The sequence below is a fragment of the Hemiscyllium ocellatum genome, chromosome 10, assembly GCF_020745735.1.
Source record: "Hemiscyllium ocellatum isolate sHemOce1 chromosome 10, sHemOce1.pat.X.cur, whole genome shotgun sequence".
Lineage (NCBI taxonomy): Eukaryota > Metazoa > Chordata > Chondrichthyes > Orectolobiformes > Hemiscylliidae > Hemiscyllium > Hemiscyllium ocellatum.
The window spans coordinates 14,542,583-14,555,171 of record NC_083410.1 but is presented as its reverse complement, the minus strand read 5'-3'; the positions used below and the strand labels follow the sequence as shown (position 1 = coordinate 14,555,171).

The 12,589-nt window shown below is 38.1% G+C and overlaps 1 protein-coding gene across 1 annotated transcript in view; it reads left to right on the top strand.

Annotated features, from left to right (window-relative positions):
- The window catches only part of tarbp1 (TAR (HIV-1) RNA binding protein 1), a 200,479-nt gene that overhangs the window by 142,606 nt on the left and 45,284 nt on the right, over positions 1–12,589 (top strand). The window contains exon 27 of the mRNA XM_060831275.1: positions 8,388–8,582. Coding sequence (XP_060687258.1) covers positions 8,388–8,582 — 195 coding nt within the window. The remainder of the gene's footprint in view (positions 1–8,387; positions 8,583–12,589) is intronic.

Sequence of the window (12,589 nt, the reverse complement as noted above, 5' to 3'; positions counted from 1 at the left end):
CTGTGTGTGGCTCTGAATGCATGATAGTTTAATTGAATTATCACCTGAATGTTCAAAAGACCTGCATTGATCAGCATTGCAGCAGATGTTAAACATCCAATCTGATTATTTTCATTTACCAGAAGAGTAAAAGGGCAATTGGAAATCTTATAAGATGCACATAGATTTGAAATTGAGATGTGTCACAAAATAGTCAATATTCCAAATGATTAATTCATCCCAGGTGCTCATAAACAAAGATATTATGCATTGAATTACTTCAGATTTTTTTCCTGAGATCATATAAATGCAAATCTGAATGCATTCTATTTATTTCCCATTGTTAAGAGATCCATTGAGAGTTTTGTGAAACCCCAACAATAATTCTGACACAATTCACTCAATGCGCATCCTTTAAATTGTGATGTTTTCATATCCATTTGTAGTTCTTATAATTCTGCTTATTTTGATATTTTATTCACTTTTTGATATTTATTTAGTTTAGGTTTGAACAGCAGAATGAATTTCATAGCTCAGAGAAGTTTCACATGGTTGATAACATATCTACAATCAAGTTCCAATGTTAATTTTACACTTGGAGCAGCATTCAGTTTTGCATTAAAAATAACATTGCCATCTAATTGGATATTGAGGGATTCAGGTGCTTTTTGACGCCTCTTTATCTGTGTAATAGAAAGTGTACAGGGCTTAAAGGTAAAATTGATGAAGGGATGCAATAATTTGCTACAGTACTCTTGCACTATGGATTTGTAAGGCATTAGTATTCCAGAGAATAGTACAGAAATGTGAGCTTGAATCCAGCAGACTAATTGGGGAATTTAAATGCAAATAATTAAATTAAAATTTGATTTTTAGTAAAGGTAACCTTGAAAATAAAACATTGTTGAAGAGTCAACTGATTTCCCAATGTCATTCTTACCCTCTCTGTCTATATGTGACTCCAGACCCACAGCAATGTGTTTGGCTTTTAACTGTTCTCTGAAATTCCCTATATAATGGACAAGTGCAAACTGTATTGTATACAATGTGTATTTTTTCCCAATTCAAGTTACAAAATTCTTAGGAGGACAAAGTAAATGCACCATGTCTCTGCTAACTGAAAATCCTAGAGCCAAGGGATACAGTCTCAGAATAAGGGAAAGCCATTTAGGACTGAAATTATGAGGAATTTCTTCAGAGGGTGATGAATCTTTGGAATTCTCTGCCCTGGGGTACTGTGTCAGCTCAGTCGCTGAATATGTTCAAGGCTGAAGTTGATAGATTTTTATAGAACAAAAATATAGAGATGGGGAAGGAAAATGATAGAATCATAGAACCCCCAAATATGGAAGCAGATGATTTGGCCCAGTGAGTCCATACTGACTCTCTGAAGAGCAATCTACTGCCACTCCTACCCCATCCCTGTAACCCTGCATTTCCCAAGGCTAATCCATTTGTCTAGTGCTATGAGGCAGAAGTGCTAACCACTGAGCCACCATGCCACCCTTCTTTTGATGTTAAAGTTGATTTGTAGATGTGAAATTAGATTAGCAAATTTCTATGATGTTAAAGTAGATGAATCAGCCGTGATCTAATTGAATGTTGTAGTAGACTTGAAGGTCTGATTATCCTACTCCGCCTATTTCTCATGTTATAATGAGGAACAGAGTTTCAAAACAAATGATTATAGTGAGTGGGAGATATGGGGAACTGATTGCAGGGGCAGGGAAAGGCACTGACAAAATTCTTGCTGCTCCCATGAGTTATTGGAGCCTTCTTGATCCCTCAGGAATCACTCTCGAAGCTAAAATAGTGGATGGTAATTGAAATCCCCTTTTGCCTCCTAATTGCAATCATTTTTTCTCACACTTTTCCTGAAGCCATGAGTGTTGCTAAACTTGCATGATGACTGTCCTGAGCCTGATTGTTAATTTGAACACTGAGGATTGGAGAGGTGAAACTGTGGCTAAGCCCTTCCTAATTCTCACCAGAGGTTTGCATGCATTTTCCAGCCAGAATATCATTGGGGCAGGTTTTTTTTTGGCAGAACTTTATTTCAAATTCTTGTGAAAACATCCAGAAGGATGGAGGAGGTAATGACTATAGAGTTCTCAAATTCACAAGCACAGAATTGGTATAATGCTGAAGGAGACTGTTCAACTCCTCATGCCTCTACTGTCCTTTAAATGAGTATCGTTACCTCATTTTAATGTCTTGCTTTTATCCAAATAACCTTGTATACCACATTTATCCAAATAATTGTCTAATGCCCTCTTGAATGCCTCAATTGAACCTGCCTCCTCTGCATTTCCAGACTCTGTGCATTTGATAACCATACTACTTGCTGGTGAAAAAAGAATTCTCATGTCACCCTTACTTTTCATTATCACTTTTAGTATTTGCCCCCTCGTTGTTTAGATTAGATGAGATTCCATACAATTGGAAATAAGCCCAGTAGGTGTGACCCTTCGAAGAGGAACCCCCCCAGACTCATTTCCCTCTATGAGCAGTTTAGCATGGCCAATTCACCTGTCCTGCACGTCTTTGGACTGTGGGAGGAAACCAGAAAACGTGGAGGAAACCCACGCAGACGCGGGGAGAATGTGCAAATGCCATACAGACAGCTGTCCGAGGCAGGAATCGAACCAGGGTCTCTGGTGCTGTGAGGCTGCAGTGCCAATCACTGAGCCACTGTGCTGCCTGTTCTTGTTCCTTTTTATTAATGAGAACAGCTTTTCCCGATCTACTGTATCCAACCCGTTCATGATTTTGCAGGTGTCCTATCAAAGCTCCTTTCAGCTACCTTCTCTCCATGGAAAACAATCCTAATTTCTGCAATCTGTCCTGACAACTGATGTTCCTCATTCGTGGAACCATTCTTGTAAATCGCTTATGTACTTCCTGCAATGCATTCACACCTTTCCTATAATGCGGTGTCCACAACTGTACTCCCACTATAGTCTAATGAGTTAATATGAATCTTTTGCTTTTGGGCTTCTCCAATGCCCTGAAGTGTTAAAGGTTCTGAAGTTTCACTTAGACTTGATACGTTTGACTGTTGCTGGTTTAATTTAAATAAACTTTCTGCTCTGTTTTGATTCAATCATTTCCATTCTTTAAAATTTAAATACATACCCAAGTTTAGCTTTGATTTCTTTGAAATTTGGCTTAATTTCTCCAATAATGTCTTAAATATCTAGCAAAGTACAGAGCTATTTTACAAGCTGTAATTTGACTTTCTCTCATCATCCACTTGGCTTTACTAATGCATGTTTAGTTTTCAGTCCAGCAAATATAATCTGACTGAGCTTTAATTCAAAATGCTAAATGTGGAATAAGACATACGTTATAATCCTCAAGCAGTACAAGAATCAAATAATGTGAAATGCAAATCAACTTCCTTACAGTAAAAAGAGATCAGTTCTCAAACTAGAAACATGGCGATAGAACTTTAGGACTGCAGCAGTTATTATGACAGGACAGTTCTGCCAATTAATATGTTTGTTTAGGAGACACATTTCAGTTCTAGCAGTATTCCCTGAAGCCAAATAATAAAAACAGAACTTTAAGTTGAAACAAAGCTTGAAAATACTATTGATTTCTAGGTTCTTCAGTTATATGGACTTTTTGAATTGAATTTGTCATTTTACAGATCAAAAGTCCAATTTTTTAATTCACTCATGGGATGTGGGCATCATTGGTGGGCTAGTATATATTGCTTGTCCCTTGTTGCCATGAAAAGGTGGTGATGAGCTACATCGTTGAACAGGGAAGGAATTGAAGCATTAAAAGAATGGCAGTATATTTCCAAGTCAAGATCCAAGGTTTGGAGACAAATTTGCAAGTGGTGGTATTCCCTTGTATCTGCTACCCTTGTTCTAGATGGAATTTTTCATTGGTTTGAAAGGTGCTGTATAAGGATCTTTCACAAATTTCTGCCATGCATCTTACAGACAATTTACATTGCTGCTACTGGCAATTGGTGGTGAGTGACTGAATGGTTCTTTGTGGCTGTGATGTCAATCAAGCAAACTACTTTGTACTAAATGGCGTCAAGGTTTGTGAGTGCTGTTGAAACTGCACCCATCCAGGCAAGTGGAGAGTATTCCACCACACTCCTGACTTGTGCCTTGTAGATGGTGAACAGGCTTTGAGGAGTCAGAAGGTGATTTACTCACTGCAGTATTCTGAGCCTCAGACCTTTTTGCAGCCACTGCATTTATTTGGCAAGTACAGTTCAGTTTCTGGTCAATTTGTTTTATTTTAAAAATCTACTTTATTTGTAAAAAATCTTCATACGCATGTATAGTCACTAGAGCAGTTCAATTCTGTTAAGTCTTTACATCTGTATAACAAGCAAACCGGAAGCATTTCTAGCTTATGCAACTCAATATATATATATGCACTTGAGTCACTGGGAGGATGATAATCGAACGTACCCCTACTGCGCTTCGGCTGAAAGACCTCAGACGGTGGTCTTTCCCCACTGTGCTTTGATGGCAGCTGCTCTAAGCTTTTGTGTGTCCCTCTGCATGTAGTTTTGGACCTTGAAATATGCTAGTCTTCAGCACTCAGTCAAGGTCAACTCCTTGCTCTGGAAGACCTACAAGTTTAGGCAGAACAAAGAGCGTTTTTCTCTAAGTTGATGATCCTCTAGGTGCAGTCAATGTTTGTCTAAGTGTGCATCTCTGGGTAACAGCCAGAGAGCGCAGAATCCTGCGTCACAGAGCTGCTCAGAATGAACAGCTCTTTCCAGACTTGCTTTGCGAAGGCACATTCCAAAAGGAGATGTGTGACAGTCTCTCGCTTCGAGGGCAGCGTGTGGTGGCAGAGAGAATGTGGGTGTACATGAAGGATCTCATAGACAGTAATCACCATCAGCCAAGCCATGTCTTGGTGCTCATTGGAAAGTTCTCCTGCTGAGGCATTCTGCCAAGTGATATTGATAGTTTGCATAGGGAACAATCCAATGGGATCAATCCTCTCCTTAGTAACTCCCAGAATGTTGATAAGTGGGGGATCCAGTGATGATAATGTCATTGAATATAAGAGGGGTGGTTAGATTGTCTGTCTCTTATTGGCCTGGCATTTGTGGCACGAGTGTTACTTGCCACTTTTCAGCCCAAGCCTGGATGTTGTTCAGATTCTGTTACAGTTGAACAAGGACTGCTTCACCAGAGGCCATTCAAGCCACACAAACAGAATTTATTTGATTCATGTCTTTATGCTAGAATAGTGCAAACTAATCCCACTACTCAATTCTTTTCCTTTCCTTACCATAAGTTTTTAAATTCAAAATCCTGTAATCCTTACTTCATTGATTCTCTCTGGCATTGCACTCCATGCTTGAACAATCCTCTGCGTTTCCCTTGGTCTGCTCTCTCCCCCGACTTTTCAAGAGGAATTAAGTTGAATCCAAATATATCTGACATTGGTGAAGGCACACCTTGGGCACTGTACTCAGGTTTGTTGCTCTTACTTGGCAGATAACATGAAACAAACTCAGCAGGCCTGGCATCATCTGTGGAGAGAAAAACAGATTAATGTTTCAGGTCCAATGACCCTTTGTCTGAATTGAAAGCAACGGAGAAACTGTATTTATGCTGATTTTGGCAGGTGCTGTGAGTTGTATAGTCGAATGTGAACATCTTACTCCATGTCCATTGCACACTGCCACAATCACTGCTTCTGTATGGGTTTCTCCCAGCACAACCAGCTCACTTTCAACTTTTAACCCTTCCTGTTAGTACCTATTCAACATTTTTTTCTGGTTTATCAACATTCTCATTGTCTGCTTTTTCTTTTTTTCCTTACTCTGTCTATAGGCATTGCCTCCATCTATTCAATTCACTCCTTTCTTTCCAGTCCCACCTATCTTCAGCATAAATGCCATCATTTCGCAACGACTTCCCGATCTGACAAGGCTCACTGCACTCAGAACGTTAACTCTGCTTCTCTCTCCACAGATGATGCCAGGCCTGCTGAGTTTCTGCAGCATTTTCTGTTTTTATTTCAGATCTCCAGCATCCACAATTCTTCATTTTATTTTGTTAGAGGACATGCTTGCCGTAGAGGGAGTGCAACAAAAGCTTCTGAGATTAGTTCCTCTGGTGAGCAGTTCTCCTATGAGGAGAGTGAATGGGCTAAGTCTATATTTCCTGTGATTTAGAACTACAGAGAAGTGACCGAAATGAAAATTTTAAAATTCTTAAGGGGCTTTTTCCAAAAGATGAAAACAAGTGTTTGCCCAGCTGGAGGCCTAGAACATAATGCTGCAATATCATGATACAGGGATGGCCATTTAGTACTGAGGAGAGGAGAAATTGGTTCATTCAAAAAGTGTCTATGGAATTCTCTATCTTAAAAGCCTTTGGATGTTCAATATTTGAATATATTGAAAACCGAGCTTTGTAGTTTTTTTGGGTGTTAAGTGATATGGGGATAAATCAGCAAAGTCATGCTGTAGAAGATCAGTCTTATTTATGTTAAATAGCAGAGCAAGCACGAAGATCGAAGTCCCTCTTCCTGCTCCTATTTCCTATTTTCTTATCATGGGTGTAAATCAAATATATTTTGCTTCGTAGTTGTTCTTTGCCGCACACCCCAAACTATCTCATACCAATGTTAAAAAGGCATCAATTTGACTGCTATGGAAATTTTGATTTATTTATCAGATATATTGTCTTTTTCTAAATGGTCATGTATATTGCTTATATATAATAGCGTTGTACCTGCCTCATGGTGTGTTTAAATTCTTATTTTCAGCAAACAAACTGAGAGTTGATTCTTCTAAACAATAGTTTTCATTTATTGAATTCAATTAATATTAGAACAATAAAGTATGTTATAAACAAACGAAAAACACTACAGACTATCTTATGCTTTACCTTAACTTTGCATGATCATATACCACTACACTAGAACTTGGCCGAGCTCTCGTGGTGATGTCGTCTTCTTCTTCTGATGGTCTTGGTGGTGTCTTCCCTTTCGGTGGTTATTCTCGAGTTACCATGCTGAGTGGGGTTTTGCGGCGGTTCTTATCCTTCTGATCAGGTTTGATTGCCCTGATCAATGAGACCCAACCAAGATGTTGGCACATTAATGGCAAAGTGGCCCTTAGATGTCCATTATGGGAGGTGCTGGGTGCAGGTAACCTCCTCCAAATAAAGGTGCTAGGTGCCTCTGTGTCTAGGGAATGGCTCAGTGCTCCTGATTGTCCCGAAGGCGACATTTCGTTGTCCCATTCAAGTCCACCTTCAGATGTGTATTGCAGGGGCTGCAACTGTCAAATTTGTTTGCAAGCCGTCTTTGGGTAGCTGCAGCCTGCCTGGATTCTGCATCATGTGGATTAGCAAAGTCATTTAGTCAGCATGCTCTAATCTTTTGTAACTCCACTTTGACCTTATTATTGTCCACCAAAAGTTCATTATTTAGGGTGACCTGTCTGGCTACAATACATATGTTTCCTCCTTTTGGCCCTTAACACAAGTGTCAATAATAACAGACTGTTCTTATCTAACTCTTCCCATTCCTTTATGTTCAGATCTCCCAGTTATTTTCAAAATCTTTTCGAAACTCACTTCCAGTTAATGTCCTTTCTTCAAATAAAAGCAGTCTCAATCTTTTTCAGTCATTGTATTTAAGTTCTATTTTTTCTTATGATGTTAAGATCAAAGGGGAAAATGTACTTGACAGTGTTAAAACTGAACTTCCAAGTAGGATGTCATTTAAATCCTACATTGGTGATTGGGACCTCTAAAGTAATAATCTGTCTGATTCTGGCCTTGGAAGGTGTTACAATCCATTGCAAAGTAATAGAAATTTTTACAGGTGTAAATTACTGCAGATGCTAGAATCTGTACTGAAAACAAAAAACACCGGAAATCACAGCAGATCTGGCAGCATCCATGGAGAGAGAGCAAGCTAATGTTTCAAGTTTAGAAGACTCTTCATCAGAGCATTTGAGCAGTCATCTGGACTCAACGTTAGCTTGCTGTCTCCGCATGGATGCTGCCTGACCGTTATTATTTTTGGCATTTTTAATTTTCAGTAAGTTTTATGCTAATTTGTGTGCAGATTGTCAAACCAAGTACATATGGCTTTGAAACCAGTGCTAATGTTGGGGAAATATGGTATAAAATCTAACTGCTCAGCATTAGCCTCTATAAGGATGGAAGCATATGCAGTAATTTTATTGTTCATGACGATAGTTTATTTTCCTTTTTTAACTGTCCATTACTGTTCACCTTAATGTTGTCTTCTCAGGCTTCTGACAAAAGAGCCAGTTGATCCTTTGTTTGATGAAGAAATGTTAATAGTCATTACAAAGCTAACCTTTATGTGCAGAGTGCTTGCTTAATAAATCAGTCACTCAGATAAGGTCATTGTTGTTTGCAAATATTTAACAGGTTATGACCACGTTGAAGTAAGTCAAGATATTGAGTGGACCGATATACAAAAGAAGATAATGCCATGGAAGAATGGCATCCCGGATAAAGACTTGGAACTGATCTGTCAGCAACAAACCACAAACTTTGGAAAATCATCTGTTAGCAATCTAATTATAGTGGCATCACTTATTGACAAGTCTACTAACCTGGGAGGTGAGGATATATTTTATGTTTCAAAAGTATTCTTCCCTGTTGTTTTTCAGTGCAAGTATCATTCTACCCAGAGCTTTGGGTTCAGTTTGTGCCTTAGGTTTCTTGCATCCATATTGGCGCATTTATTTATATACCTTTGTGAGGGAGGAGATGAAAGACATGAAGAAGTTAAATTGCTTACTGAAGAGCAAATCCATGTACCTACTGGTCCCTGACCTGTGGTGCTTTGACTTTTTTGTTTTGGTTTTGTTTTATTAATTTGTTGTTGTTCATGCCTCCATAATAAATGCCAGGGCATGAAAGGGAACATCACATATCCAGCAGCTATTGTTTGGTCACACTCTTTCTTGTGCATGAGGATATTAAATCATATTTAATGTTAGTTTTAAGTGAGATAGATAAGTATATTTTGTCCACAGTGGTTGATCCATATAATGCAGGAAATCAGTACCTTGTTTGTGCTCAAAATTGGAGTTTTCTGGTTAGAATTATCATTTGGTCAATCCAGCTCCTGCAAAAACACACCATAAGACATAGGAGCAGAAATTAGACCCTTCAGCCCATCAGATCTGCTCTGCCATTCAATCATGGCTGATAAATTTCTCAACCCCATTCTTCTGCTTTCTCCCCATAACCCTTGATCCCCTTTACAATCAAGAACCTATCTATCTCAGTCTTAAATATATTCAATGACCTGGCCTCCACATCATTCTGTGGCAGTGAATTCCATAGATTCACCACTCGCTAGCTGAAGACGTTTCTCCTTATCTCCATTGTAAAAGGTTTTTCCTTTACTCTAAGGCTATGCTCTTGGGCCCTAGTCTCCCCTGTCAATGGAAACATCTTCCCAGCATCCACAATGTCCAAGAATTAGTCTTTTTTTTTAAGCAGAATTTTTTTTCTAAATGAACAGAATGTAGAACTCCTGCCACTATTGGCTCCAGCTTTTGAATTTGTGGCAGCAAAAATACTAAGCTGCATCACGTCACTCCATGTTTTTGGTTAGTAAATTAATGTTTCTATATGTCAATATAGAAACGACATGCAAATCTTGAAACAGTTCAGGAAGGGCTGTTGTTCCAGTATCAGTTTATCCCCTGCCTCTCCCACCCCTACTGTGTCTTCCCAATAAATAAAGCAGAAAGTAGAGTTGTAGAAGTTCAGCCTTAAACATATTAAATGGCAGAGCATTCTCAAGGTCCAAATTGCTTGTCTGTCCCACTGTTTCCTATGTTTTTATCATAATCAAAAATTAAATATCCTTGCTTAATGTTATTTCTTCAAGATCTGTGACCAAATTATTTTTTGTGATGAATGAAGTCCAAAACCAGTCAAAATACGGCTGTTCCCTCCCATTTGAACTGGGAATCTCGGTTTGATGTCCAAGTGTAAATGTGCAGCAAATGTTGGGGGAAAAATGGGTGACAAACAGAACAGGAAACAATACCGCACAGGAATGGGCTCTAAGGCCCATGATGTTTTGCCAAACATGACGCCAAATTAAACTAATCCCTTCTGCCTGCCCTTGGTCCATATCCCTCCATTTCTTGCATATTCATGTGCTTATCTAAAAGTCTCTTCAATGCCCCTATCGTGTCTGCCTCCAAATGGGATCCAGAAATCTAAGGAAGTCATTGAACAAATCAAGAAGCAGCTTATTTTTGCAGTTGTTGTTCCTTTAGCTTGATCTTAAGAAAAACTTTTTTTTTCCTTTTTTTTGGTCATTTCATTTTTTAATCAACTTCCATTTACTACAAACTACAGTAATGAGTTCCTGCTCCCTAGTATGAAATAAGCATTTAAAAATCCAGCGATGTATATTAAATCATTACATTTTTCAAAGGAGAAATAAACATTTCAAATTGTATCACACTAGACAATTAAAATCATAGTGTTCTTTTTCTGGATAAGAATAAAGTGTTCCTGCTGCAGTTGCCAGTTCTTCATTGAAACACTTGTAAAGCTCTGAATTGAATTGATGAATTTCCAGATGTGAATAGCTTTGCCACAGTTCAGTGAACTTTTAATCTATCTGATTTAATTTTAGGCATTCTGTTTTGGGTTTAATTCAGATAACTGATGTTCTGAAATTTTAGGAATTAACTTTGCAATTCTGTTAACTTTTGAGGTGATTGCTTTATCATAGTATAAAGATTTTTTTAAAGCTGCCATTTATGTCTGCTGCATTGAGCAATCTATAGTTTATTTGACTTTATTTTGTATTTGGTTACATAGATGTGACTCCAGAAAGAATGCAGCAAGTGGTTGACTCTGAACTGCCCTTTGGGAAATTTGGAATAGGCAATAAATATTGATCTAGCCAGTGATGCCCACATTCTGAACAAATTGTTAAAACGTAATCTTGTAATCTGCTCATTGGAATTATTTATTTAGCTTTGCACTTCCCGTTTAAAAAAAGACCTGTTGATGTGTGTTGTTGGATTAAATTTCATTCAACAAATATCTCTCTAATTACATGTTAGGTGATATTGTTTTATTGTGAACATATGAACTGCATTGTTTGCTCCAAATGTATCTTTAAAATCACTCAAAGTGTTTACAATTTTAAGTCATGCATGTCTTTTTTTATAGATATTTTTATTGGAAATTTAACATTTTTACAAGTTTACAAAAATAAATAAAACTCTCAAGTACATTGATATACAATTAAATCTTAAATAAATAACCAAAATTTAACAAAAGAAAAATACTGAGAGAAAAAACTCAACTAACTACTAATCTAACCTACAACTAACCAGAGTGTAAAAAAACCCAATGGATAACACAGAAATTGGATAGTGAGAAACATGCTCGGAATGTGTTGACATCAAATGTAACAAAACCCGTATTTGTGTGAGATTCCTCTCCCAAGGGGCCCCAGGCCAGCAGGTTTGCAATCTCAATTAAATAAAAGCCCTTGTTAGGATAGCCGAAATACCTGTATTTATATAATTCAAGAAGGGCTGCCATATTTTATGAAATAATTCGGTCTTTCTGTGCACCATATTTGTAAGGAAGTCAAGGGGAATACATTCCATAATTAATCTGTGCCAATTTGAAGGTACAGGGGGGCCCTCAGCCACCCAGTTCACCAAAATATTTTTCCTTGCACAGAAAGAGAGAATAGAAAACAGTCTCTTCCCGTGCATATCCAGGGAGGGTACGTTCGGAAAGCCCAAAAGGAGAGATACAGAGTCCACTTTAATTTCCGTTCCTAAAATTTCTGTCAGGGTACTTGCTACTTTAGTCCAATATCTACGGATCTTATGACAGGTCCATAGGCAATGTACAAGAATGCCCACCTCTATTTTACATTTGGGACACATTGGAGATACTCCTGCCTTAAATTTTGCCAATCAAACCGGTGCTATATGGGCCCTATGAAGTATCTTCAGCTGGATAGCCTGAGTTCTGTTGCAGATGGTAATTATTCTGGCATTTTCCCAAATGTCATTCCATGTTTCTGTAGAGATTTCTAGTCCCAAATCCTGATCCCATGTTTTAAGCAGATTGTCCATATCTCCCAATATTTCATCATGTAGTAAATGATAAATAGTACTGACGGAAGATACCCCCATTGGTTGTAGCACTCTACATTCTCTATCTGATTTATAAAGACTATCTAATAACGTAGTCTTCTTCCGTATATAATCTCGAATTTGAAAGTATCGAAAGAGGTCACCATTAGGTAATCTGAATTTCTGACGCAGCTGTTGAAAAGACATCATGACCCCTTCTTTAAATAGGTCCCCTAAACATGTGATACCCCTGGATCTCCAGAGTTTAAAAGTGGCATCTGTAAACCCCGGTTGAAATCCCCATACTCCCACTATCGGAGCATAGGGGGATGTTTTATGTGAGTTGCCCTCATTTTGCCGCATTATATTCCAAGCTTTAATTGTGTTTAGTATTATAGGGTTTTTACAGTGATCCGTAATGATTTTCCTCTTGTCTGAAAATAAAAGGTTAATAAGTGGGCATTTTACTTGAGAAGCCTTGATGACCAG